This window comes from Cydia splendana, chromosome 4, assembly GCF_910591565.1.
Source record: "Cydia splendana chromosome 4, ilCydSple1.2, whole genome shotgun sequence".
In the NCBI taxonomy this organism is placed as follows: domain Eukaryota; kingdom Metazoa; phylum Arthropoda; class Insecta; order Lepidoptera; family Tortricidae; genus Cydia; species Cydia splendana.
Window position 1 is genome coordinate 10,556,087 of NC_085963.1, and position 27,822 is coordinate 10,583,908.

Consider the following 27,822-nt stretch of genomic DNA (forward strand, 5'->3'; position numbering starts at 1 on the left):
TTTAATCTACATAATTAATGTCCTTATATTATTTTATTAATCGACAATGAAATATGTTTCGTCTAACTAAAGCAAATATGATTTTCCTATTTTAGAAAATATGTTGTAGCTTCAATGGGTCAAAGATATTCAGAAGCTGTAATTGTTAATTACGAGGTATGTAACAAAGATCATACATATTTAAAACTGACACTAGATTATGTTAATTTGTTAGTCTCTGACGTTGCGCAAGAAATTTTGGTCATTTGGTTTTGCAAAAACAACTTGATGGTGTAATGAAGTTCTACAATTTCAGCATATGGTTCTGGAATCTCGACCCCTGGTTCCATTGATAGGCTTTTTGGCCATGGGTTCAGACCCCACGCCGAACATTGAGGTAACAGCTAAACGAATGGAGTGCGTCTGTTCCGCTATATCCATGGGCCAAGGGCAGGAGGTTCATGCTAGGAAGTTGATAGATCGCGCCTTAAAGGAGGTAAACTTGACTTGTTTTTATGCCATTGCCAGTTACAATAAATTTCATATGTTAAGAGTCTGGGACAGAGCGTCATTCGATTTCATGCTCAGGTTGTACCAAACATTGAGCATAATATCCTTTTAAAAAATGTATTTGTACTAAATTAGTTTGAAACAAAGATTCATTGATTGCATAAGATGTGTAAAGTCTAAGACAAATTCGTGCTTCGAATTCGACAGGTGATATAGATGGCGCTCTTCGACTCCGTAAATTAAATATGTGGTACTTAACTCTGTTTGTCAAAAGGTGACGTTTAACATTGACCACAAAACATTTGTTGTGGTGGTTTCCGCCTAGGCATCGCAGTCGCACAGGCGGCGTGTCGCCCCGCCCTGCTGCATGCGCGATGTCAAAACAGCTGTAGCCGTGCCTACATGTCTTACGCGTTGAGATTGCTTCTGTTACGTGCTTACGAATGGTAATGGTTTGTTGACGGCGAGGGGGTGCACCGCTGGTCTGATGCCGAGCGTTTTGGTGCGCTCCAATCTCATCGTTTACATCATAATTTTAGTATCCGCTTACCGGGAAGTCCGCACCCACGAGTGCCAAACCCCTGGACCAATATTTTTATATGACACTTATGTATGATTTCAGGGAATGTGGGTTTTATTGCAAAACTGCCATTTGGGCTTGGAATACATGATAGAAGTTATGGAGCAGTTTTCCGAGTTAGAAAAGGAACCGGAGAAGATTAATGAGGTTTTCAGGTATTTATTTTATAAATAAATATTACTTATGAATAATTTAGTAATAATATTACTTTTATTTTTATTATTGTCTTTCTTATTATGTTTGTGAAATACTGTAAAAGGATGCTATGATATTTATTTATTTATTGTATATTTTCAGATTGTGGATCACCACTGAAGTTCATCCCAAGTTTCCGATTACATTATTGCAAATGTCTATTAAATACACGTGCGAACCTCCATCAGGTACGTTTAGTAAAGTAGAGAGAGCCGCGGAAGTCACGCTGAGAACGTGAACGCTAGACGCTGACGCTGACGCATCTGAGGGCCTACCGCGAACCACGTTCGACGTGTTGCCTCCCTGTCTTTATGTACGAATTTACAAGTGCGACAGAGAGGCAGCACGTCGAACGTTGCGGTAGGGCCGGCCTTTGTTTTAATACGAGTATGTCGTTACTAATATGTCATAATGTCGGTTACATTGTTTAGAAAATTATACGATTTAGTGCATAAATAAAAATATCTTTACCCAGGATTCCATTATGCTAAGTGTAAATATTCTCGCTGCTGATGTGTAATCCTAAATCACTTATATCGTTCTTATTCATTACAAGGTATATGTGTTAATTTCCTCGACCATACTTACAAAGATTTTATTTCAATTTCTCCTAACAGGTATCAAGGCCGGTCTTATGAGAACATATGACTCCATGAGCCAGGATTTCCTCGACTACAGTGACAGCCCCTACTATTTGCCCTTAATCTATACCATATCGTTCTTACATACCGTAGTGCAAGAGAGACGTAAATTCGGTCCCCTCGGTTGGAATATACCTTATGAGTTCAATTCGGCGGATTGGTTGGCATCTTGCATGTTTGTACAGAATCACTTAGATGCGTTGGAACAAGGCGAATATATTAGTTGGACAACAATACGGTGAGTGTAGAACGAACGATTACTTTTTGACTATGCTACTATAATCTTTGATGGAGTGATTATTATAAAAAAACTATTCTTGTCCGTTGTGATTTAAGACTTTTATGAAACATGGAGGTCTCAACAGAGTCACCCACTTATTTTGTATAGGTACAGGCTAAATTTATTCTTCAGTTTAAGGAGTTACAAAAAATGTTGTACCTTATGTTTTATATTATTGGTAAAATTATTAATATTAATGTATGTATATCTAGATGACTGTCTATCCGATCTTTAATCCCCTTACTTATTTAAGGTAACTTGAGTCCCATTATTTTTTTAAATATTTTAGGTATATGGTATCAGCGGTGCAATACGGCGGTCGCGTGACTGACGACTACGACAATCGTCTCCTTGTTACCTTCTGCCGCGTTTGGTTCACCGACCAACTCTTCACTGAAGATTTCCAGTTCTACAAGGGCTATGGAATCCTGAAGTTTAAGAATATTCCGGAATACCTCGAGGAGATTGACAAGATGAAGACGGTTGATCCGCCCCAAGCATACGGACTGCATACAAACGCTGATATTACGTAATTATTTATGACTTAGGCTTCCATCCAGCGGAGGGAAGCGAGCGGTGAAGAGCGAGTATTTTCTGCTGGCGTGTATTTTGTTCCGTGATCTGTATCTACGTCCATTTCTTGTGCGAGAAAAAATTCGCTATTATTCGCTCTTTACCGTTAGTCGAACATCTGTGTTTTTGTTGTCAACCGCTTAAAAGTTAATTTATAGACCTGTAATTTTAATGCATTTTACGTTATAAGTTTTTGCTTCACATTTCTTACTATAATTTTATTGAATGCAATCATTATAGTTACCAACGAAACAAGACTCAGGATCTCCTGGATACAATTTTGTCTATTCAACCCAAAGAATCATCTGCCGGTGGCGGGGAATCTCGAGAAGCATCAGTGTACAGACAATCCAAAGAAATGCTAGAAAAGATTCCCCCGAATTTCGATCCTTTCCTAGTAAAAGAAAGGTACCTGTGCCGTTTTTATCTGAGTGGGCTTCACTTTCTTTTTTCGGTATATATTTTAGTATATCTTTTACAGTTCGAAATTTGCTGCCCAGTGAACTTTTTTTTTACACTAACGGTAGCAAAATACTATCTGTAGTTATCTAATTTAAATGCTATTAAATAGTTATCATACAAAATAACTACTTAAAAGTTCATCCTGCCAGTTAACGTAACTTTGCCCGGCGATTTAATAGTAGTTTAGTGTTTAGCTGAGCGCTTGCGCCATCAACCCTAAGCGTTGGGAGGAGCTTGCTGGAAGAAGGTCATCTTGGTGTTCTACCATCCATAACGGTGTCAAAATGTTTGAGGATAACCGCCTCACAAGCCTAGACACAAAACGCCAGTTACGGAAAGAGAGACCTAAGCCCTCCTACGTGTACACGCTCAACGCGTCTGGCCAACTTTATTGTCACCAGTGCAATAGAATATTTAAGACTAAGTTCGGCCTGGCCAGCTACATAAGGGCTCACGCTAAACAACATCCAAGATGTTTATTTAGGGTCGCCGTCATCGAAAACGATGAGGAGGACTATATGATGTAGTTTATGTGACTGCTACATAATGAAAGGCATTAAAACTCGAGTGTGGGTTTATGAAACGAACGAAGTGAGTTTCATAATAGTATCACACGAGTGTTTTAATGCCTAATTATGTACAGTTACATACACTGCTTTATCTACACACATATTATAAACTTTCTATGATATATTCACTAACCTCATATTACAGCCGACATTGGGGCACTTCGCTCTCTGGCGGAACTCGCGGATATGAGGTGGCGTCTCCGAAATATCTTTATCGCACATTTTACAAGAAACTTTTGTTATAGTTACTTTAAAAACAACAAAACAAATTAAATTATTTTTTACTTACAAACTAATTAAACGATAAACTGTACGTCAAATTGGCGGCAAATGAAAACTTTTTTCACGCACGTCACGCATCCGTAGTTTTTTTTAATTCAGAGACAAACTAGAGTCGGGGTCGATTGCCATATCGTTCGATACCAACTAACATGCGAGATTTGTCAATATTGTATGCAATTATCATTTGATTTCGAATAAAACGTCATCTCGACTGATATTAGAAAAGGGATCAAATCAAATTGCTTTTTTTTTCAGAGATGTTCGAAATTTGAATGCATTACCAAATCGATTTCGATATAGTAATGAAGCTATTACAACATTTTCAAAGATAAGAAATTTGCTGTAACAAAACAGTTTATCGTAATGTGGGCCATTATTTACGGATTTTGAAGGCATCATAGTTTAAGATATATGTGTAGATAGAATAATAAAGAGTGCCATTCAGAGCGTGTTAAAATAACTGACATACCTACTTAATTTCCAACTTTCCATTGTGGCTTAGGGTAAATATTTTTTACTATCCAAAATGCTGAATGTTGTTTTCGTGATAAAAACTTTGTTTTACAGGTTAAGGATAATGGGCCAGTATAATTCAATGGTCATTTTCCTTCGACAAGAAATCGACCGAATGCAAAAAGTTATTGGCTTGGTGCGAACTACTTTAAAAGATTTACTCCTGGCTATTGACGGCACTATTATTATGAATGAGGTAAAATAAGTGACTTAATTCAATTAAATTGCTGTATATGCAGGTAAATATGTAGGTAAGTGCGTATATATTGCATATCTAAACTTTCATTCATGATACGGCAGCCTTGTGTACTCCTGTCTCCTTTAACATTGAAAGTTAAAGACTTTTTAACTGCTGCCCACCTTCACCGCAGTAACCATATTTTCTCAGGCGCTACGCGATTCCCTAGACAGCATTTACGACGCGAAAGTGCCAGCGATCTGGACGAAAAGTTCATGGTCGTCGTCCACTCTCGGTTTCTGGTTTACGGAGTTTTTGGAGCGCAACATTCAGTTCTCAACTTGGTGCTTTGTAGCAAGGCCGAACTCTTTTTGGATGACTGGATTCTTCAATCCACAAGGTTTGAACAGGAATAAAGGTGCAAAGCTTAATGCAGATAGCGCCGCAATCTAAACATGTCATTAAAATATGCAAAGTCCAAAGAAATATAACTTCTGTGGTGGGGTGTGTGTGTTCTTCTAATCTCATTGTTATATGCCCACAGGACGCATAAGACACTTTTATACACATCGGTTGCATGCAATTTAATACATATTTATTTTAGCATCATTTGGATGCTCTTATAATGATAATAAACTGTAAATTGATATCTTTTTATATTATTTTACAAATAAGGCAATACTTAATGATGATTTGGCCAATTTGTAGGAAGTGGAGGGCATTTATAATAATTTATATAATAAGTGGAGGGCATAAATGATAAATAAATTTATCTACTAGGTAAAATAGTGTGATGTAAAGTTTTAATTGTTTAACAGGCTTTCTTACGGCGATGAGACAAGAAGTAACAAGAGCCCACAAGGGTTGGGCTTTGGACATGGTCGCTTTGCATAACGATGTCACCAAGTTTGTTTTAGAAGATGTGAAAGCGCCTCCACCTGTAAGTAATATTTTAATTTGGGTGATGCTCAATGTATATTTCTGTTATCAGTATTTTTTAGTTATATTGTCCTGACTCAGCAATTCGATTTAACTCGTATTCGTAGTAGGTCAATCTGTTCCAATGTTTATATGGAGCATTCCATCAAATTGTCAACCGTTTGTCCCGTACAAACGCGAATTTTCTGAAGATTTGCAGGTATAAGTTTCATTTTCTATGACAAATGGATGACAAATAAGCACAGAAAAATAATCACCTGCTTTAAATTCCGAAAAAAAAATCTCAACACAGGAAATAAAATGCGTTTGTACGGTACAGTCCGTGGAATGCTCTATATAGGTATTAAAACCTTTTGACTGAAAACCAAACTTTACCTTAGCGCTGATCTACGAGTATGCTTTAATTTTATTTAATATTGGGCGTTCGTCTTTTAGGAAGGCGTGTATGTCCACGGCTTGTTCCTAGACGGGGCGAGCTGGGACCGACGGAATCTCCGTCTTTGTGAGTCTATGCTCAAAGTTCTCTACACAGCCCTGCCAGTGACACATGTATATGCGATTAATTCTACTGCCCCAAAGGACCCCAAATTATATACGGTAAGTTCTATAGTTAATAAGTTTTCAATGCATTTTTCAAGTACAATTGCATATTACATAATTATACTTCCGTGGAAGGATAGGTAATAGTAATAGGTAGTATATTATTAACTTAATAAGGTTAGGTTTAAATAAACTTAAAACCTTGCATCAACAATGACAGCCCGGTAAAAACTATGTGTCTAACTAGGTAACGTTAAATAACTTTATGTACATACATATTTGTATTGGTAAGTCCGGGGGATTTCCTTATATACGGTCACGTTGTGTATGACTGTATCATTTTCGTTTGCAATAAGTATTAAGGAAAGATGATGCCGCACGAGTATTTAGGCGGCCATAAGGTTTTGGATTAAATTTTCCCGTGCATATTACAGTGTCCCGTATACAAGAAGCCAGTACGTACCGGACTGACATTTATCACGCCACTATGGTTGCCGACGATCAAAAACCCCGACCACTGGGTACTGCGCGGAGTTGCCATACTGTGTGATATTAAATAAACAACTGACACGTCTAGTAAATCACATTTTCCTACTGAAATACAGTATTCCTGTCAGCCTCGCTTCTCACTAAAGAAACCGTAAAAATTAAGGAAGAAATGCTGATTCATAGCATTATTGCTTATTTTTTCTAAGAGCCCCATAAATATAGGTGGCCTATCTGTAAGAAAGGTACATGTAATTAAATAAAGATGATTGTATATTATTATGAGAATTTTACCTTTTTAAAATGATTTTTTTTTGTAATATTTTATGCGGCTCTTAATAAGGTTGTTGAAAGTGTAATGGAAACTGTTCATTTTATATACTTTGTACGTTTTGATAAATAATACTGTCAGAATTATTTCGAATTGTTTTATTTTGATAGGAATGAAGCCATAAGTATATAATCATTTAAATTCTTTACAAATGTTGTTTACTGGAAAATTTATTACAAATCAATACTGTACACGGTATGTAGTAAATATTACATAACAATTGGATGAGTTAGATTGTTTGACAGGTACTTATTTGCCTATTGGCAACGTTTCGCAAAATATACCTGGTTTGACTTTACTCTGCGGCTCTCATCGTGGTTTGGCGAAGATTTTACTTAGATTGGTGCATTGTAAATTCTTTGAACTAATTATCTTGTTAAAAAATGTTGAATTTATTCCATGATTAGATTGATTAGCCCTTTAAACTGCTTACTTCCTATGGTTTGGTCCAAGCTGATTTGTGGTACTTTTAATTTGAATTTATATGTATTAAGAGAAATTTAAGTAAGTAATAGTGTTTCGTTTTTCTTTTTGGCCAATCCAATTCACACCGTACTTGAGAACACAAAAAGCAATTGTTTTGTTTACCTCAAAACATGGAAATGACCACGTAATAAACTAATATGAGAATGGTCACTTATCGGGTAGACGGTAGACGCCAGGCGTGGTTCTTAACTTATTATTGTAATCTATATCTATAGTTAATAAAGATAGTCGATAATCCTTTGGACCTCTAAGATTCTAACTTCTTTTTACTACGTGGTCATTTCTGTGTTTTGTGGTAAACCTAACAATTGCTTTTGTGTCAAGTACGCTGTGAAGTGGATTAGCCAATAAGAAAAACTAAACACTGTAGTAGTGTAATCATTAAAGGAAATTCACTAGTTAATTTACAACTTTAATATATCTTTACACGATTAAATAAAGTTCGCTCGATGAATATTCAAATCAAAAATATCACACAATAATACTAGTCTCCTGACGACTTGCGTCCTACTAAATTTTGACACCTAGTCGTCAGGAGGAGGACATTCGAGAAATGTTTAGAGTATATGATGCACCAACAGTCCAGCACTAATATTCACCGAAACCACAGGGTAGGCATAATTCAGCTATATTACTTTGGCTGGCTATTTTGCAATGGCCTGCGCAATGTAATAGTTAAATAATAATACATTTTGCTTCAAACAGGTATTTATGCGCAATTACGCTTGAAGAGCATAGTGCGATGTGTTTTACTATTAATAGGTATAACCAGCTTTACTAGAGCTCTCCTAATAACTTCAAACTGTATCTGAATTACAATAAGGGTGAGGATAGGTATATACTTATTTGAACAATTGACATATTAACAATTTAATTGGACGGAGCTAATCGGTGTTTTGTGTAAAAACTGTAAACAAAACAAATCGTTACAGATTTATTAAACCTACGTTTAAAAGCACGTTGTAATATGGATGGAAGCATCGTCGTATTAAGTTGATTTTTACACTAAATTTGGCCTACATTTCTCATATATACATTTCATTTAAAAAGTCTATATCGTCAGATTAGTCTCGTATCGTAGTTTTATATCGGCTCGAAAAAAAAAACTCTTAACTGTATTAATTAGCAGGTCAAGTTATCGGTGTATTGTCTTGTAAATAAGAAACTGACTGTGCAGTTATCTAAATTGCAACTTGAATATTGTAGTAGGTAACATGAGTAGGTAGTTTAGAATTGGACTGTCACGTTTAATCTGGTCATCTGACGTGACTAAAATTTTGACGATATAGTGTACAAAATTCTGAAGTTCTTATGTGTATTTAGTTTTAATTGTGCCTGTATTTGCCTACTTTCATCTTAGTTTTTTTTTAATTATTAATTAGCCTTTTCGCCGCCACGTTAATGAAGTAATAAAGTGTCCTCAACGCCGAGGCACAAATTGCACGTAAACAACCCGTATAACATATGAAGTCGTGGCGTTTGGGGCACAAAATGTACATACTTTACATCAAGTCAATGGCGGCGAAAAGGGTAAAGTATTTTACTAGACTTAGACCAAGTTGATTTTGTACGAACTTTTCAATGACAAAGTTCGGAGTGTCATCATAAACGTCAAATTTATATGAAAATATGACGTTAATTGTGAAACTTCCACACTTTGTCACGTCGAAGTCGGTAACAGTTAGCTTATATGGAATCTAGGATGAGAGTGAGGATAGGAATGAAATGTAATTTGCACAATAAGAACTCATAGAGTCATAGCACTTTTTTGTTTTGGTTTTAATATCCAGCCTATTTCGGATTTGTTAAGGATGGTTATAACTTTATAAGTCTGTTATAGTTGCGAAATTATGTCTAACTTTGGTAGTATTTAAGGTGCCTACTCAAATTAAAAAAAGATCAGTCTATATAAGATATACGAAATATCGAGTACATGTCATGTTAGTATACATTATTTAACTTACAAAAGGCTCCTGATAGATACAAAGAAAATCAACGGACATCCACGTATCATAAATCATAGTTGCTTTTTGCATAGATACACTAAAAATCCATTAACTATGACAACAGCTACATATTCAATAATCATTCTTACTAGCATGGTGTACACCTATCGGTTAGGTTTCAACGAGATCTAGCTTGCCTAACAAAACAATATAACGAAAAAATTACACATACAAATTACGAAATTCTATAGTAGTTTTTCATAAACATTAAACATAAATACAGTCTTATTGTAGGTCTTCGACTATATTTAGTCCTATAACAATACTTTGCATTAATGCTGTATGAATTCAACATATTATTTACAATCAACATTCCGTAATATGTATAATAAAATGATATAAAATCTATGTACTAAACTATGCATAGCTACATAAAAGCTTACATGGACATCATACACATCGCAGTTATAATACGTGTTTCGTTGGAGAGTAGAAACTGAAATATTTAACGTTTAACAACGAGAGACTTATAGATTAAGTAAATATTATGTACTATAGTTTAAACATAATAACTATATAGTACATATAGTATGGCGACTACGTCGCAAAAGTAGATTCAACTCGGTATGAACACAGTCATTGATAATATTACAGTACAATGATTGTTATAACATTTAGCGTCTTGTGTAGGTACAATACTATGCGTTGAACGCAATTATTATAAAAGACACTCTTCTGAATACTACTTGAATGTTATTGTAGAAAATTGTATTTCTACATGACTCCAGTTAGTTATTATAAAAAAAGTATTGCACACTAATTATAATTAATCAAAATTCCTACAAACTTTGTTTTTATCGCGGTTCTAATTCATCTGCCAAATATTCACTCCTTTAGATTGTCGCAGCGGAAATTACCCAGAGGTTCCACAGATCTTGACCTAGGTGCTCTGAAACAAATTTAAAAGCCATAAATAAGTTGTTTGTAAACCTTTCTCCGACTCTTGATAGGTTAAACTATTGATTACAATAAACGCAACACATAACATTGTTTATGGTTCGAGCTCTTAACTTTTACAACGTAGCTCTTGTTATTAACTTTTTCCAGCCTTCTATAAAAATATGTAGGTAAATAATATAGATACAAAGCACCGTACGTATGCGGGACTTTTAAAATAAAATAGCGCCATATTTAGGTTTAGGTTAGGTGGTAGTATAGGTAGTTTGATGAGCATATGACATATGAATAATAGTCACAAAAATCAAAATTGATCATTTATCATTACCTTCTTCTTGAAAGCGTCAGTTCAAGTTTTCCTTCTTTAACTTGTTTGAAAAGCGATATGGCCCCTGCATGGCTCAGTCCACGGGTTGGCACATTATTGACTGACAAGATCTCGTCACCTGTAATGCAAAAATATGAGCACTTTAAAGTATCGGGTAGAAATATCGTGGCAGTCGGATGATATGAAGGTTCGCAACTTCATTACCTCTATAGTGATTTATAATTTTAACTAATAGGTTCCAATGCCAAGTATACTCTTGAGTAAGAAAATAGTTTGATAAGGAAAACTCGTCAAACATTTTCTATGTATGTGCTAAACAATAGTAAGTACATTACGATAGTGCGAAATATAGGAAATTCGCAACGAGTGGCGATGAATTGAAACACGACCGAAGGGAGTGTTTTAAATTGACACGAGTTGCGAATGACCTTTTCGCACGTGTAATGTACAACGTTTTACAGTAGGTACATATGGCCCTTTAAATTTTTGACATAGGCACGTATTGTCCTTAATCCCGTTCTTAAGATTATCTTATTTGTTAAGATGTTATGTTATTGACATTATAATTACCTTCAAAGATAGTCCCCTTATCAGCAGCTTGTCCGTTAGGAAAGACAGTTTTCACGAAAATTCCCATGTGTCCTTTCGGGGAATCGGTCCCTCCAACAATACTAAATCCTAAACTTTTATGACCAGGTCCTTTCCAGAATTCTGCGAAGTGCAAAGAATTGTTCGAATAAATACCACTTTGGTGACTCTCATTCTGCATTAATGCGTGTTCTTGCTGACGAGACACATGACCATGGGTTGGAGAGCAGCGTTGAGAACCAATCCTATTGAAAAATCTGCTTCTGTTACTACTTCTCAGAAGTTGTTCAGGAATGCTTTCAAATGATCGGTTTTGGTATAATCTTGGGACATGTTTTATGTAATGGGGTGATTTTTCCTTTATCTCATTTGTTGTGTTTTCATTACTTGTTGGATACTGCTCGACCATAAGAGGCGGCCTTGAATTGTGAAGAGAAATAGGTCTATAATTATTTGATTGTCTGTTTCTTGGTGTTGGTGAAGACCTCATTGATATTTCGATATTTGTAATATTTTGCAGTGTGGCTGATGGTGCCGGATAAGCCCTCTCTAATAATTTTTCGTCATCACTCTTTTGATTTAGTTGAATTGTAGGACTATTGTTTCCTAGAACTTCTGTTTCTCGTCGTCGCGTACTATGTTGGAAATTGTTGGTAGTGCTATTGGTACCACTTCCATAATTACTGTAAAATTGGTTTTCACTAGGAAAATGTGTTTCAATGGTTATTTGATTTGAAGCCGTGGGTTTATGAATGGTTTCCGAAATTATATCAGGTGGAACGTTAGATGTCGAAGGCGCTATCACATTTTGATCGCTAGTATGTCTGTTTATTATCCGACTTAATGTTACTGGAGTAATTTCATCATGGGCCATAACAAGATCAACTTGGTATTTTTGTGCTCCTTCTTGGCAATTTGCTTCAGATGAACATGAGTTAACAATATGCTGCACTTCTTTTAGTGATGATAAACCTCTTAGAACTTTTCCATTGACATTAACTATTTCATCACCGATCCGCAGTCTTCCATCCCTATGCGCTATGCCGTCAAAATCTAGTTTTACCACAATATAACGTATCTCAAAATTAGATCCACTGCTATCGAAGTCTACTCTGTGTTGTGTTAAATAAACGCCGAGACTTTCATCTAATCTTGATTTTATTAATCTTAACTTTCTGAATCGCTTTGTACATGGTCCCCGTCCAAAAATATCAGTTTCTGGTACAGGAATGCTGGGGCCTTCATTGTCCACTGGTGGTATTAAAGTACTGAGATTGGGATTAGAGGAATGTTCTACTGGCAATACTTGGGAATGAAGTAATTTAATTTTTCGTGTTTCCACACGTTCGTCTAGTGTGATAGTTTTATAAACGAAAGGTATTTTTTTGTTTAATGTCTTTTTTGGGAGCGGTGGCGGTTTAGCATCATTATAATCTAGAACGTGTAATGGATTATTGGGATACTTATGAAACTGTTCCCTGTTATTGTTTACGTATTCATAAGGCATGCTATTTTCTATTGGAAATAAAGCACATGGTGTAGAACTCCGTCTAGCAGGAACATGTACTCTACTCACGTTGATTTTATGGTTTAAGCTCAATTGTCTCAAAAAATTACCATGCGTTACATCTGCAGTAGTATCAATTGGTTCCGCTCGCACAGTACCTGGCGATATATGACTCGAGTATCCTGGCGGTGAGTGGTTGCTATGTTCATCTGTAGGACGTCCATCGCTGTCATAGCCAGACTCATTTGAACTAACATAGTTGCTTAGTCGATGAGTCTGAAGAATCTCAGTACTTTCTGGCCCGAGATGTATACTTTGAGACGATGTCATAAGTTCAGTTTTTATGTCCCTCACGGACCCAAAATACGGACCATAGTCATATACTGGTAAACTGTTACGGTTTCTCGGTATAAGCATTGGATCGTAATCTAAAGGCGGCCTATGCGATATCATCGACGAACGTCGGTGAACGTCTTCGACACGCCGTGCGGGGTACGTGCCATCGATTTCATTGATACTTCTCATAGAACTTCTATTAAAATCAGAGTATTCATTTCTTAAGGCAGCATTAAGCATCATGTCTTCATGAACCGAGATGCTATCGTTGCTTTGATATCGTTCCTCGGAGCGAGAATTGGAAAGAAATAGTCTGTCTTTGCGAAATTTTGGTGATTTTCTATCTATTCTTTCGGAGTAACTTTGCCTTATGCTGCTCGTTCGTTGTTGTGATGCCATACTATTTTCTTCGGGTAAAACCGATAATTTAGACCTTAAAAAGGCGTACGGAAAGTTAGGTTTTTTACACATACCATTACCTTGTCCTTCAAGATTAGGGATATTATCACAACTAATGGCCTTTGATGAATTCATTAACGCATCTTCAGTTAAAATATTATTATTCTTTGAAGGAGACTTTTTAATTTCATTATCAGCGTTCTGTAAATCAATATCATCAGATGGATCATCAGCCTTAACATACGTAGATAGATGTGAAGTTGAACAGCTTCGATAAAGCGTAGGTCCACTTGCCACCGGATAACTGTTTTCTGATGTTTTATGGATATTTAGTGTTTGGGACCTAGATGAGTTTAACATTCCCGTTGAACCCATTCGATGGAAGAAAGATTTGAATGGGCTAGGCGATCGATCTCGGGATCCGCTTCTAATGGAATCAGTGTCGTTATCCCTTTTTAGGGAAGTAGTTTCAGAACTGCTCCGTTCCATTTTCCATTGCTGCTTTTTCTTGAACTGGCCAGATATGCTCCTCGGGGACTCCTCATTAAAGCTTTCATTATTAGGTTGTTCTTGTGAAGCTTCTTTTGCGTCAGGTTTTCTCAGCATGTCTAGTTTTTTTCCCATACGACGACCCCACGTTGCGAACACTGGAAAGTAAAGAAAATATAAATTAATATTCATTAGACATTAAATAGTACATTACTGTACAAGTGCGAAAAGTAGGAAATTCGCAACGAGTGTGGATAAATCAAAATCGACACGAGTTGCGAGACCTAGATCGATTTATCGCCCCCGAAAACCTCCATATAACAAACTTCATCAAAATCAAAGTCAAAACAAAGTCCCCCGCCGCGTCTGTCTGTGTGTTTGTTTGTATGTTCGCGATCAAGTCATAAACTACTGAACGGATCTTCATGCGGTTTCCATCACCTATCAATAAAGTGATTCTTGAGGAAGGTTTAGGTTCATAATTTGTTAACCCGTGCGAAGCTGTGGCGGGTCTCTAGTAGGTATACATAATATATACAAGAATTGCTCGTTTAAAGGTAAGTATAAGATTATATAACCCACCTTTCTTCATTTCCCTAACGTCGTCCTCCATGACCATAGCCGGTAGTGCCGTGACTAGGGTGAAGTCGTGCGGGCGGGGTCCGGCGCCAGCGGCGTCTCGGCACGGAGACGGCGCCGGCGTCGCTGTGGCTCGCGGCCCGGTCACTTCCCTGCGCTTCGGCCCTCGGAAGAGGCGCATGATGACCGTTTACGAGTACATCGAGTCGCACCGCACGCGCTCACTGCTCTGGAAAAGGAGACGGTGTCTGTTAGTGTTAAAGCTTTGAAGCGCCCTAAAATCTGGAAGCGGTCGCTTGTACCTTTAAAGCGTATAGGCGCGGCAAAAAAGTAATCATACCTAAGAACGCCATCAAATACACAGTTAAATGTTTAGAACATTTGAGGAGATGAGGAGAAATATTTATTTCTCAAAAATGGACGGCAAAGTCGACTTTGCCGTTTAAAAAATAGGTCGCGAAGAGCGGAGTTTATAGTCTGTCAAAAATTAAAAAGTTAAAAACATTGCAGTCTCGATTTTGGGACTGCAATGTTGCATACAAATTCCATTATTTGTCGCGTTCCAAACTTTTTAAAAGTTTAAATGGCCATATCAAATGAAGGCACAGGCCCATTAAACAGCTAAACAGATGATAAGTACTTATTATTATAATGTTGGTATCGCGACTATTTAGCTGTCTCAAATAGGTTGCCATGTTTTCGGGAGAAAAATACATTTCTATTTTAAAATTAAAAAAAATAAAAAGGCGGCAAAGCAAACTTTTTCAATTGTTTCTACTTTTATCTGTGAAAATATATACGTAAAAACGTATTATATTTATATTTCTTGCACCATTTTTGAGAAAAGCACTATATATGACTCGGCTGGAAGGCTACTTGCTGGCTTCGGATTCTATTAAACGGACTCCCAAGGTCGTCCGTTTAAAACGAATCCTCAGCCTGCAAGTAGCTACTTCCGAGCCTCGAGAATAATGTACTATTAAATCAAATCATGAATGTAAATAGTAGATTTACAATTAACCAATTGAGCGTTTGGATTGCGTTCCCTCTACATGTTTATAAATAATTGTAAGTTGTTTACCCGCAGGACATGGAGTTTTAATTTTTATGCATCCGTTGTCTACGGTAGCTGTTACTCATTACTTGATTACTCTTTACTTGGTAAGTAGTTGTAGTTGGTCTCACGCATACTTTGAAATAACTTAATAGGGACGTAGTTACCTTTTAAAACTTATTAGTTGGCTGTTCTAAGAAATGTAGCTTCTAAGTGCTGTTTTTAATCGATACTTACTTAATTTTTATGTGATTTTTATAGAGAATCACGAGTGTTTTTAGGTAAGTACTAGGGAAATATACAAATTGAACGATATATTTAGATATGTTTGTGTGTTACTCTTACATTCTATTTTTTGTTTATATACATTTGTATGTTCGTGTTTACTATGTATGCCGGTCTTTGGTACGCTATATGTATATCTAAAATCGCTTACGGCATGTAATATACATGTGAACATTTACACATTTTTTATTAGCTTTCGCTTTTTATTGATTGTTTTATTATCTTTATACTAACATAACAAAATAACAATTATAAGACCAGATACCTACATATGTTCCTAGAAACTTGGTAAAGTATCATCCAGGCTTAAACTAGTCTTAAGGTCTCATTATATACTGAACAGGTCCAAGTGACTCATCTTAATGAGGCCCGGTAGTAATATAGCGGTCGGTAAGCGCCGGAAATCCATGAGACCCGCCACACTCATGCTATGCCAGATTGCATACCTGTTACAGCAGACATGCCACTTATAAACTGTCGAGACGGATGAATTGTATAGTATAATCACTACATTATAAAAAAAGTCACCCGCCGCGTCTGTCTATCTGTTTCCGATAAACTCAAAAACTACTAAACATTTTCAGTTTTCATCACCTATCAATATAGTGATTCTTGAGGTAGGTTTAACCCATTATAGACTAGCGGTACCATATGGTACCATTTATTTGCGACTTTTATTTTCGCGTGATTGGCCAAATTGCGACGCGTAAGACGGGCTCTTATTGGCGAAAGTTGATCTAGGAGACATAACGCTGCCGATTGTTAACCTAAAACAGTACTTATTTACATCAGTTGCGTGTGATTGAAGGTCAAAGCAGGTGCATCGCAAATTTCGCGGAAAAATGTTTACGCCGTTCAAGTAAGTTATAATATTTGGTTTACTAACAGATAAATAACAAATGTTATTGCAAAATCGTTTAATTTAGTAACATTGCTTTAGTTTAATTTATTTAACTAGTGCCGGTAGGTATAAATATTATAACTACCGCGTGTTAAAGTTACTGGTACCGTACGGGATCGCTAGGCGATTCCCGTGCGATATTTTCGTCAACCTTTCGTTTTTTATCTATTAAGTAGTTTTATTGTTGTTAGTAATACACGATAGTGATTTGACATTTTATCGAAAGATCAAGATGAAGTATTATTTAATTATCATATTTTATCGTTTTGTATAAAGTTTTGTCATATTTTAGATGACATTATTGTTGTTCGTTGGAAGGATAACTCGGTCGTGGCTCCGATGTCTACTGTCCATGGCGTAGCTCCTGTATCTAACGTAGGCAGATACAGTGCAGCAGAGAAGAAAAACATCAGCGTATCACGCCCAGCAATATTTACAGAGTACAATCGACACATGGGTGGCACAGATCTGATGGATCAAAATATCGACACATATCGCGTTGGGATGGGAGGTAAAAAGTAGTGGTGGTCTATATTTACCTACTTTTTAGATGCCTCTATTTGTAATGCTTGGGTCTTATCAACAAAAGCAGGAAATGCAGCTGGTCAATTGGACTTTCGTCGGCAAATAACACAAACGTATCTAACTAGATATCAAAACCTACCTCTTACTAGTGGACGTCTGCCAACATCTAAATATTCCCGAACTGACAGCCGTGTCAGTGACGCCATAAGGTACAATGGTCAAAACCACCTCATTCCTTCTCAGAAGCGACGAAGATGTGCGTACGAGAACTGTCAGGCTCGGTCGAGATTGGAATGCTCGAAATGTGATGTAGGATTATGTGCTGCATGCAACTACCAATTTCATGTAAAGTATTTTTGTAACGTCTCGGAATCTCATTTATTAAATAAATATAGTAAAGCACACGTACTGTATGTTATTAAGTTGCAACCGAAGAGGCTGATTTATTAAATAAATAATATAAACATATTTGTACTCTTATTAATTTCATAGTATTTCCAAATTTTTACCTCAGTACGTGCCTAGCGGTCCCATATGGTACCAGCGTTTTTTTTCAAAACGAAAGGTCTCAAAAATTTTTTATTACTAAAACTCCGTTACATATGCTCTAATAAAGAACATATTAAAAAATCACAAAAATAGGACACCTCAAAAAAACTCAGTCTATAATGGGTTAAGTATAATTTGTTAAGGTTTTGTGTAACCCGTGCGAAGCCGGAGCGGAGCGGGTCGCTATAGTACATATATTGATAATAATAGGAAAATGTATATAAGTAGTATTTACTTATAAAAAGGACATTGCTTTCTCCACCCCTGGTTCTTCCAACTTCTTCAGCGGTTAGTAGTTATAGGTACTAGTTGACTATTTTGCGCTTTCTCGCTGAGGGCAAAATTAGGACAGCGAAACTATCAGACAAATGACGCATGTCAAAATTTACCGCTCTTGCCATCAATTTTTAATATTTTATTGAAAATTCCATATTTCTTTTTCATTTCAAAATTGATAAGGATAATGAAACTTTGGGAAAATGTAAACGTGCATTGTTGCGAGTGACGAATCTGCTAGAAATAATCTGTGATACCAGTAGCCGTCCACAACCTGTTCTTGACAACTATTCCTCAGACCAGTCCAAGGTCTAATAATTAGGAGATAAATATAGCATGGATAAATATCAATTACGTAAACGCTAAGAGTGGAGTTTGTTGGCTTTTATGGCGTTAAGCCATATTAGATCTGCGAAGTAAATTGCTGTATAAAATATCTAGAACTCAGAATTCTAGAACTCACAATCTAACTTCCCCTCCCCCTTATCTCTTGGAGTGTTGTCCTATACTTTATTTCAGGGTATAAACTATTTTTAATGCTAATTAGGAAAATCAGTTCAGTCTGCGGGGCATATAGTAGGATAATATCAGTGGCACTGCAATCAGACTATTGGGTGAATTGCAAAAAAAAATTAGGTACTTAGTTAATGAGCTGTAATCAGTTGACTCCATTGTGTTACGACAATTAAGCAGTTTCTATTTAAGTTACACGCATGAAAAAGTGTTGGCGTATAGTATGCTATAAATTGAGTATAAATTCATGTGTGTATGAATTAAGTACAATTAAGTAATATGTACAATATAATTTACGTGATTAATTTTCGTAACATAATGGAATCAATTATTAGAGTTAGACCAAGAAATTTTGAAGAGAAGAGATTTTGATAGCCCACGCAGTATACGTCATAATTTCATAGAAGTCTGACGTTTAAAATAACAATTCCACTGCGTGGACTATCAAAATCGCTGCAGACTTTTCTTGGTCTAACTTAAGACTAATTAAAGACCCTTACTATGCTTATCGCTATTAATTTTATAATTCATAAACGTTTATTACGAGTTGTGTACATTTTTGTATCAATCAGATTTTATAGCTCAGTTTATTGCTATTTAAAATTCAATTGCATGATCGCTATATCGTTACACAATTATTAGTAAATGCAGATTACTGATACTCCATACTCGTAAAAATATCATCAAGTGTATCAAGGAGCATGTCTGCTTATCGAAGTGATCGTAGGCGATTGCTATACGATCAGGGCCTATTAGTTTCTCAGTTATTATTTAGCGCAGCACATAGATTACCTCCCAATACATACTACTCGTATAGGTATAGTAAAACAATATCTGGACACCGAGCTTTGTTCCGTTGTTTTTTTTTTGTAAAAATAAAATTAGAATAAGCAACCTTTTTTTTATGGCATAATATGTGACGTCCCACGGTCAAAGGTACCTTATGGCGGGTATGGAGTTATGCATACCCCAGTAATCTACAATAAATAACCTATCGATAACACAAAAGATCAACCTTCTAGGTTGCGTAGTTACAGAGATATGATTTTTTGAAAATAATGTTGTGAAATGAGCAACTTTACGATAGAGAAGTTTTAAGTTTAGCCGCCTAAAAAACTATGTTCCTGAAGTAAGTTACATAGTTGACTACAAATAATAATGCCTTATATATCTGAGATTAAAAAAATATTGCGACTTGTTCTGTAATGCAAATATAAACTTTTGATATCGACTGATTTATGTGTATACTAACCAATCTCTTGAAAATAAAGTTTTATTTCATTTTCACGATTGATTGCAATGAGCTCTCAAAATTTAAATTTTATCTATTAGAAAACGACACTGACAGACAGTTTAAGCAAAAAACAATACCGATTTAGAGGTGAAAATGTATTTTCTGACTTTTTCATATAAAATCACAAAATTGAATATTTTTACTTTTAATGTGACACACAATCAATTTTTCTGAGCACATATGAAAGAAATTCTGTCATTCAAATGAAATAAATCCTAAAACCCCAACTAAATACTATATTTAACCCCTTATGCCACTTTAAACTTACATAACAATAACAGTATTTGCTCCATACATTTACGAAAAGGTACCTTATGGAAATAAATCTAATAATACATCACTACAAAATATCAATCATATTATAGTTTATCTTTTATGAATAGAAAATATTAATTTACATTAAACTGCCCCCAATTTTATTAGTTCTTCGTCATAATAATCTTAAAAAAGACCAATAATTTGTATGTAATGAAAAGGTACCTTGTGGTCAAGTTACATGATGAGGCATGATGATGATGGAACAGTTAGGATAAACTAATAATATTTTGGGGTTAAGATGGTATAAATCGTCTATTTCTTATCAATAATATATTTCGGTTGCTATTGAAGATAAGCGGCATTGAGGTTCAATGACCTCAGATATTCCATAAGGTAATGCGTCGGGTATTGGCATTTTTCAGCAAACCAATGGCTGATTTACTGCATGCGACCAAACCAAATGAAGATTATTCTAGTTAAGAAAGACTTGACGAGAGTAACTTTGGTATAATAGCAGTCTACTTGGATTTGTGATGTCGGTCTATGTACGGTTATAATATTTGCGAGGCGCCCCAACCAGAACTGAAATTATCAAATTAGTTTTGCAGAATGCTAATACAGTTCTCTACCAAACTTCTTTTCCCGTATTGACTAGTTTTTTTGGGAATTTTCAATCTTTTTTCCATAAGGTACCTTTTCTACTAAACTCTGAGACGACATTACTAGGCTTATAACTAACTTATAACAAAAATAAAAACAGGTAAACAAACGTTACGCATTAAGGTTTCAGATCACACAATAAAAAAAAATTGAGCATTTTTTCACCTCTTTACAAAACATTTAATATCACCGAAACTAGAAACCCTCATAAGGTACCTTTTCCCGTGGAACGTCACATATGGAGAACCTAATTGGAATTTACTGAACATTTTGCTCATTAAATATTAGATAAGTACATGAAAACCGCTACCTACACCTACCTATTATTTGCTCCCTTCTATCGACTCGTTTAACTTTTCTTCATAGGCAACAGTGATAAAAAACCTGCTAGATGCCAATATGTAAATCGTATTATACATTTCAATTTTAACCCTCTTCCTGTCCCAAGTCGACAACATGACTGTCCATTTTTCCTGATTTTTTGGCTAGTTTTTATACACATGCGTAATACTGAATGCTGACAATAACGCGGTTCACGGCGTTAATAAAATATTATCTGATAAATAAAAATGTGCTGATAATTACTAAGTGCCATCATTTCTTAAGGTTGAACCTGTTCACGTCTTCTGAAAGTCCTGAATCACCCTGTGTGCTCCATCTAGAGATAAGTAGTGATCTGAGTATTTAGCGCAGCTGCAGCGTAGCCTTTCCGACCGTTCAATCTAATTTTAATGGCCGCCAGTTACGTAGGGATACTCGTAGGAAACATTAATGAATTAAGCCCGATTTGATTAATACCTGCCTCAGTCCTGGACAGGTGCTCAGGGTGAAGTGATCTGGGGTAATTCAGAAAAAGAAATAATTTCGAAAATAAATTCACAAACACAAATGTCTTAATACTAAACGGTTTTGCATGATGAGATTGATGAGTTTGATTTTGAAATAATAATGTTATTTTCTTACGGCCGTTTCGTGAAGTGACGCATTTCAACTACCTATACCACAAAATGTATTTATGTTTAGTATTTGTAATTTATGTAAATTTTTATGTTTAGTAGGTACTTGTAATTTATGTAAATTTTGATTATTCTTATGTTTATTTTTCTATGCGATTATAGATTCAATAGTTAACCTAAAGTGACACCATTTAAATAAACAAAATTGGTATTAGTTTATCGGAAACATTAAATACGTACAGTCAAGTGTAAAAAATATGGGTGTAGACAACACGAGACACGGGGGGAAGGGATCACGAAAAAAGACATTTTTTAAATGTGTGTGTGTCTCGAATCCTACGTGTAGTAAGTTCCACCGAAGCCATGAAAGTAAAGAGCTGATTTTTTTAAAGGAGGTGATAGGGGACAGTAGGGGAGAGTCCATTTGACAAGTGGTATCGAGATATAGGTTTCCCTGACCATCTTCCTAAAAAAAAATTCTAACGTGAAGAAAATTCTCTACATAAAATAGAAAAAAAAAATGCTATAATTTAGTCCGACAAAATCTAATTAAACTTTTTGATAGGTTCTATTCTAGACAAATCAATACTGGTTTTCTGGTACAGTCAGCAGCAGAAGTTGCTAAGCGGGCGAGGTGTTCAAAATTACCTTGACACGCTCTTATTCTATTAACAATAAAGTCGCGTCAAGATCATTATGAACACCTGGCCCGCTTAGCAACTTCTGCTGCTGACTGTACGTACATTTTCAACTTTTCTAAATGGTAGGTATTTAGAGCTTTGGAGGAATTTATAATGGGAGGCGTTAAAAAATATTATATGTCGTTTGTTATATGTCGTTACAACACAAGTTTCGATACAAGTAAAATGCAATAAATAAAGTACATTCAGAATCGTGTATCGGTATTTGCCCCAATGGAGCATCACTTTGTACGTAAAGCACGCACGTATTGATACCGTTATGAGAATATTAATAATCAGACATTACTCGCCGTGTACTTGCGTGTATATACAAAAAATAAGCGTAGAACTAACTCGCACTGAGTCTTATTTCTGACGGAATTTTACATCTAAGTATTTACATCGTTTTTATTGTATTTATTTAACACGCAAAACGTTTGATAGATTTTAACTTGTTAACTAGACACTTCACTCAGTATTTTTCACGTTCACGCCACAATCTTACCCACTGCTTTTCAATTTTGTAAGTACCTGTATTTTTCTGTGGTTGCATTTTACTAACATTTTTTGACTAAGATGAAAAAGCGAAAATCTTTAATTAGTATGAATTATGATTTTTTTGGTTATATTTTCATTATTTAGTGTAGTAAATATCTTTCTAATGTTTTTGCGTAGACAATTCTAGTATCTTATTGTAGCAAATTTAGTCTACTTTAAAAACGCCCTAGGAAATTACTATCAAAAACTAGTTCTTTAGGGTTATAATCGCCAAAAACTAAAAAAAATTGCGGTTTATTCGATTTTTGACAAAGTTGCGTTCGGCGCTCGAGGTCACAAACTTGGATTATTCATTGGGCCAACATCATAAACAAGTCTGCAAAAAATCAGAATTACCAGATTTGACGCAAACGCAAAATGTACAATTTTACTGTATTATAGTAACTAATCGAAAAACAATAGTTTCAATTATGGAAATTACACATTTTATATATTATGAATATTTGAAACAGTCATTAAGTAACTTTAATAAATTAGAAATACAATGTAAAGGCAACTAGGTAAGGTAGGTAATTAAATAAAAACCAGGCAAGTGCGAGTCGGACTCGCGCACGAAGGGTTCCGTACCATAATGCAAAAAAAAAAAACAAAAAAAAAGCAAAAAAAAAAACGGTCACCCATCCAAATACTGACCACTCCCGACGTTGCTTAACTTTGGTCAAAAATCACGTTTGTTGTATGGGAGCCCCATTTAAATCTTTATTTTATTCTGTTTTTAGTATTTGTTGTTATAGCGGCAACAGAAATACATCATCTGTGAAAATTTCAACTGTCTAGCTATCACGGTTCGTGAGATACAGCCTGGTGACAGACGGACGGACGGACGGACGGACGGACGGACGGACGGACGGACAGCGAAGTCTTAGTAATAGGGTCCCGTTTTACCCTTTGGGTACGGAACCCTAAAAACTATCAAATTTTCAGCGCCTTTGATAATCAGAAGCCTTGTCACAGATATCAAGGTTTAGGCATGTGATTTGCTTAGTTACGCCGAAGCATTGACCCTAAAAGCGTCGAGTTTTGTTGTACAAATGCTGAATAAATATTAATTAGTTTCTAATCGAGTGGTTACATCGAAATGGAATGGTCCTGGTCAGTAGGCGAGCGGCGTAAGTGGGGTATCCGCTCGACGTAACAGAGCGTGAACGTGTCTTCGTGCGCGTTGCGGGCGCTTGTGGATGGATATACGTTGCAAAGCAAAGTTTAACACAATACCACTCTTTGGTTACCTTTAGCTTAAGATAAAAAATAACACACTAAAAGTAATTTGCCTATGCTGTACAGTCGCAAATAACGCATTCAACAAATATGCGAGACCTACTTATTGATCTTGTATGATTTTTTTCGAACATATTTAGTAAACCATATTTAGGAAATATCGTAGTTAGTAAACCATAAACCAGACGCCGACGGATAGACACTAGACATGTGCGCCGCGCCGCCGCGCCGCCGCCGCCGACGATTTTTACACGCCGCCGCCGCCGATAAATATGACCGGCGTATAATCGGCGTGGGAAATTTTGATACCTATCGTGTCTTATTCCATGTTGCGTAGTGAATAGATAGTATCAGAGGTATAATTTAAAGATCCTTATGCTTTTTCGCTTATTATTTGCCGGTGAACCAAATTAGCATCATTTTTGTCGTTGCGGTGTTAGCTGTGATAACGATTTAATTTAAACAAGATCTAGTTTCTGGATCTCAGGTTATTAGGTTATCAGGTTTTTTGTAGAACCTAAATTACACACGATCAATTCTTAGTCATTTTATGGTGATTATCAGCTTCTTGTACTTAACAATATAACAGCGTTACCTTAGCCATTGGACAAACCCTGAAATCCCACGTAGGGTTACTTCTAAGAAATGCTCTAACGGTAATATTTTTTTAATTAGAACAAAAGATAAAAACATATATTATCAAACAAAAGTTATTTCCAATAATCGACAACAAAAAGAAACATACTGTATTAATCATTGGCAGTGCTTTTGACAATTTGTTTGAAAATGTGCAGCAATGATGACATTTATCAAAAGTCAGAATCTTATTAATGTCATAAATAAAAAAGATAATCAAAACGGTCGAAGAAGGTTTCATACTATTTATAACCTCAGGAGCTACTAACACATACAGGTTGCTCCAAAGTAAAAAAAATGTAATTTGTTAATTTCTTCGTAACCGCTACACCGATTGTTATGATACGTTGTATACTGGTTCTAAATACCCTAATGCATATGTACATTTCGGCTTTGTCCAATGGCTAGGGACACTCTGTATATTTCAATCAAAATTATAAAAATCAGTATAAAGCTTCGCAATAAGCTATACTTAAACAATTATACCTAGGTACTTATAGGAACTTAAATCACCAACTATCATCACTATGCTAGCAGTAAAGAAAACAAAGTAGACCTTAGTATTCCATAAAACGGGACACTTCAAAGACATTCTGTTGAGCGAATCTACCTGCCAGAGACGTTTTCTTTCGAAAACGATGACATTTTTAATCTAACATTACATTTCTGTTAAACTTCAGACAAATGTAAAGTATGTAGTTCATCATTATTTCGTAACAAATCCTAGGTGAGGCGACAGCGGCTGGGAAAATTCAATATACATAGATTTAAGACTTAACTTATAAATATTTTTTTTTGTGTTTTATTTGTATTCCACTTACAAAGTAAGTAAAAATACTGCCTAAAATGTAGCGTTTTAAAGTAACCTTTTTATTTTAATATTTAAACATACCGTTGGTAACCGTTAGGTTGGTATTGGTAATAAATGGTTGCCAAGTGTCATGATGGGATATAATTTCCGGCAATAATTTAGAAAACACACATAATATGTTTTGGGTAGGCTAGTAAATACTCAGAAGACTTCAATATAGAGCCACTTTCTCATGCAGTATCAAAAATAATGCCACGCCGATTTCACGCCGATCACGCCGCCGCCGCCGGTCAAAAAATCATCGGACGCCGCCGCCGATGATTTTGCCATCGGCGCACATCTCTAATAGACACTCAATATTTAGGGCCTAGGCTGAAAGAGTTAGACCAAGAAAAGTCTGCAGCGATTTTGATAACCCACGCAGTGCAAGTGTTATTTATACTTAGGTAAGTCATAACGTCATAGAATTTTGTCGTTTAAAATGAAACTTGCACTGCGTGGGCTATCAAAATCGCTGCAGACTTTTCTTGGTCTAACTCTAACAGTCCCGTGCGTCATAAATTACGCGCCATGTCGAGCTTTTAATTAGTTTTTTTTAGTAATTTTGTTTTCCGTCTTTAATTTTTTTCAGCTTTCTAAACTCAGCAGACAATGTCTAAACATCTGATCTTTGACGAAATGTTTAATTTAGTAATTTTATTCATTGAACATGTAAATAGTTAGTGTGTATTAAAATGCTAATTGCAATAGTAACAATTTCTCCGACTGGCTTAATAGCTCACAAATCAACTTAGCGAGATAATAAATTATTCAAGGGATATGCCGTAAAAATAGATACATAAATAAATTTTAAGCAATAAAATTAAATAAATTAAGTGCTCTACGGTCGTGTACGCCCTGATCTGAACATTAACGACGCACTATAACGAAGTATCTTTGAATTACTAGAACCATTAAACATTTTTAAGAACAATATATTTTTAAGCGAAGGGCCGCTCTACAACAAAATTGCACTATTAAGTTTATCCAGGCATTCAAGGCTGTTAATGTGTATAATAAAATTCGTACTTGTATACGGTAACTTCATGAAACTCATTGTATTTATCAGTATGTCTGTCATCATATTTTTGCTTGGACTAAAGATATGAAAACCAGTAAAGATATGTTACCTATTTGGATCGTCAAGTGTTGCTTTTTCCATGTCCCACGATCATTTCAACCGACCGAGATCTCAGTCAACAACAACTTTAGTGTCTTAATACTTAATTACTTAATGAAAAATTGTGTGTTAATATGATAATATATTATGATTGGTCTTTGTAAGAGAAATCAAGGTATTTAATTAAGCTTTTTAAAATAGGTGAAAGTAGAAATTTCTCAAAGCTCTTGTGAAAAACAATACCATTACATTTCCTAAAAATATGTATAATTAAACTCATTGGGCATATTTTTAATTAGATGATTGGGCCAAGATCAAGCAGTTTTTTCCCTAAGTAGGTTTACAGCAGGTCTTTGGGGTGCAAACATGAGCTGAGCTTAAACAATATTATTAAAGAACATAGTACCTAGCCGTAGGTTGACTTAAATGTAGCCAAGCTGCATTCCAAACCATATTAGCACGTCGTGACGCAACGCAGTGTTATGAAAAAGCAAGTTTTGTGCACATTTGAAATTGTGGGTAAAGTGCAGATATTTTTAATCGTTCTGTCGCGGTAACGCATCATTAGAGGTACCTAAGATTAGTGGTCGCTAATTGCATAATACGACGAAATTCCTTGCGCGCGCTCAGCGCTGAAGAACGCCACGAATGGTACTGAGTAAGGCAGGATAATAGTTTTAAATTATCCCTAGATTACTTCCCACTTAAGATTCCTAGTAACCGAGTGAAGAAATGCCGCGTAGAGTTTTACTGTAAAACGCGATTTTATAAATCTACGCAGTTTATGAATGTCATCCATGTACTGAATTAGAACAG

General features: G+C 35.7%; 2 protein-coding genes and 1 long non-coding RNA gene across 3 annotated transcripts in view; 1 reads left to right on the forward strand and 2 right to left on the reverse strand.

The window, feature by feature from the left end:
* Window positions 1-7,146, forward strand: part of LOC134789869 (dynein axonemal heavy chain 8) — a 114,991-nt gene extending 107,845 nt beyond the window's left edge. The window contains exons 80-91 of the mRNA XM_063760541.1: window positions 96-156; window positions 296-475; window positions 1,112-1,224; window positions 1,367-1,452; window positions 1,882-2,143; window positions 2,475-2,714; window positions 2,999-3,166; window positions 4,639-4,780; window positions 4,973-5,162; window positions 5,581-5,702; window positions 6,137-6,298; window positions 6,676-7,146. Of these exons, the coding sequence (XP_063616611.1) occupies window positions 96-156; window positions 296-475; window positions 1,112-1,224; window positions 1,367-1,452; window positions 1,882-2,143; window positions 2,475-2,714; window positions 2,999-3,166; window positions 4,639-4,780; window positions 4,973-5,162; window positions 5,581-5,702; window positions 6,137-6,298; window positions 6,676-6,801 (1,852 nt within the window). The 3' untranslated portion in view covers window positions 6,802-7,146. The remainder of the gene's footprint in view (window positions 1-95; window positions 157-295; window positions 476-1,111; window positions 1,225-1,366; window positions 1,453-1,881; window positions 2,144-2,474; window positions 2,715-2,998; window positions 3,167-4,638; window positions 4,781-4,972; window positions 5,163-5,580; window positions 5,703-6,136; window positions 6,299-6,675) is intronic.
* The window catches only part of LOC134789872 (uncharacterized), a 117,776-nt gene continuing 97,095 nt past the window's right edge, over window positions 7,142-27,822 (reverse strand). Inside the window, exon 2 of the long non-coding RNA XR_010144129.1 lies at window positions 7,142-8,899. This is a non-coding gene — a long non-coding RNA (uncharacterized LOC134789872). The remainder of the gene's footprint in view (window positions 8,900-27,822) is intronic.
* The window catches only part of LOC134789862 (uncharacterized), a 44,395-nt gene continuing 23,714 nt past the window's right edge, over window positions 7,142-27,822 (reverse strand). Inside the window, exons 2-5 of the mRNA XM_063760533.1 lie at window positions 14,677-14,897; window positions 11,346-14,252; window positions 10,776-10,893; window positions 7,142-10,439 (exon numbers count right to left, since the gene is read on the reverse strand). Coding sequence (XP_063616603.1) covers window positions 10,376-10,439; window positions 10,776-10,893; window positions 11,346-14,252; window positions 14,677-14,854 — 3,267 coding nt within the window. The 5' untranslated portion in view covers window positions 14,855-14,897 and the 3' untranslated portion in view covers window positions 7,142-10,375. The remainder of the gene's footprint in view (window positions 10,440-10,775; window positions 10,894-11,345; window positions 14,253-14,676; window positions 14,898-27,822) is intronic.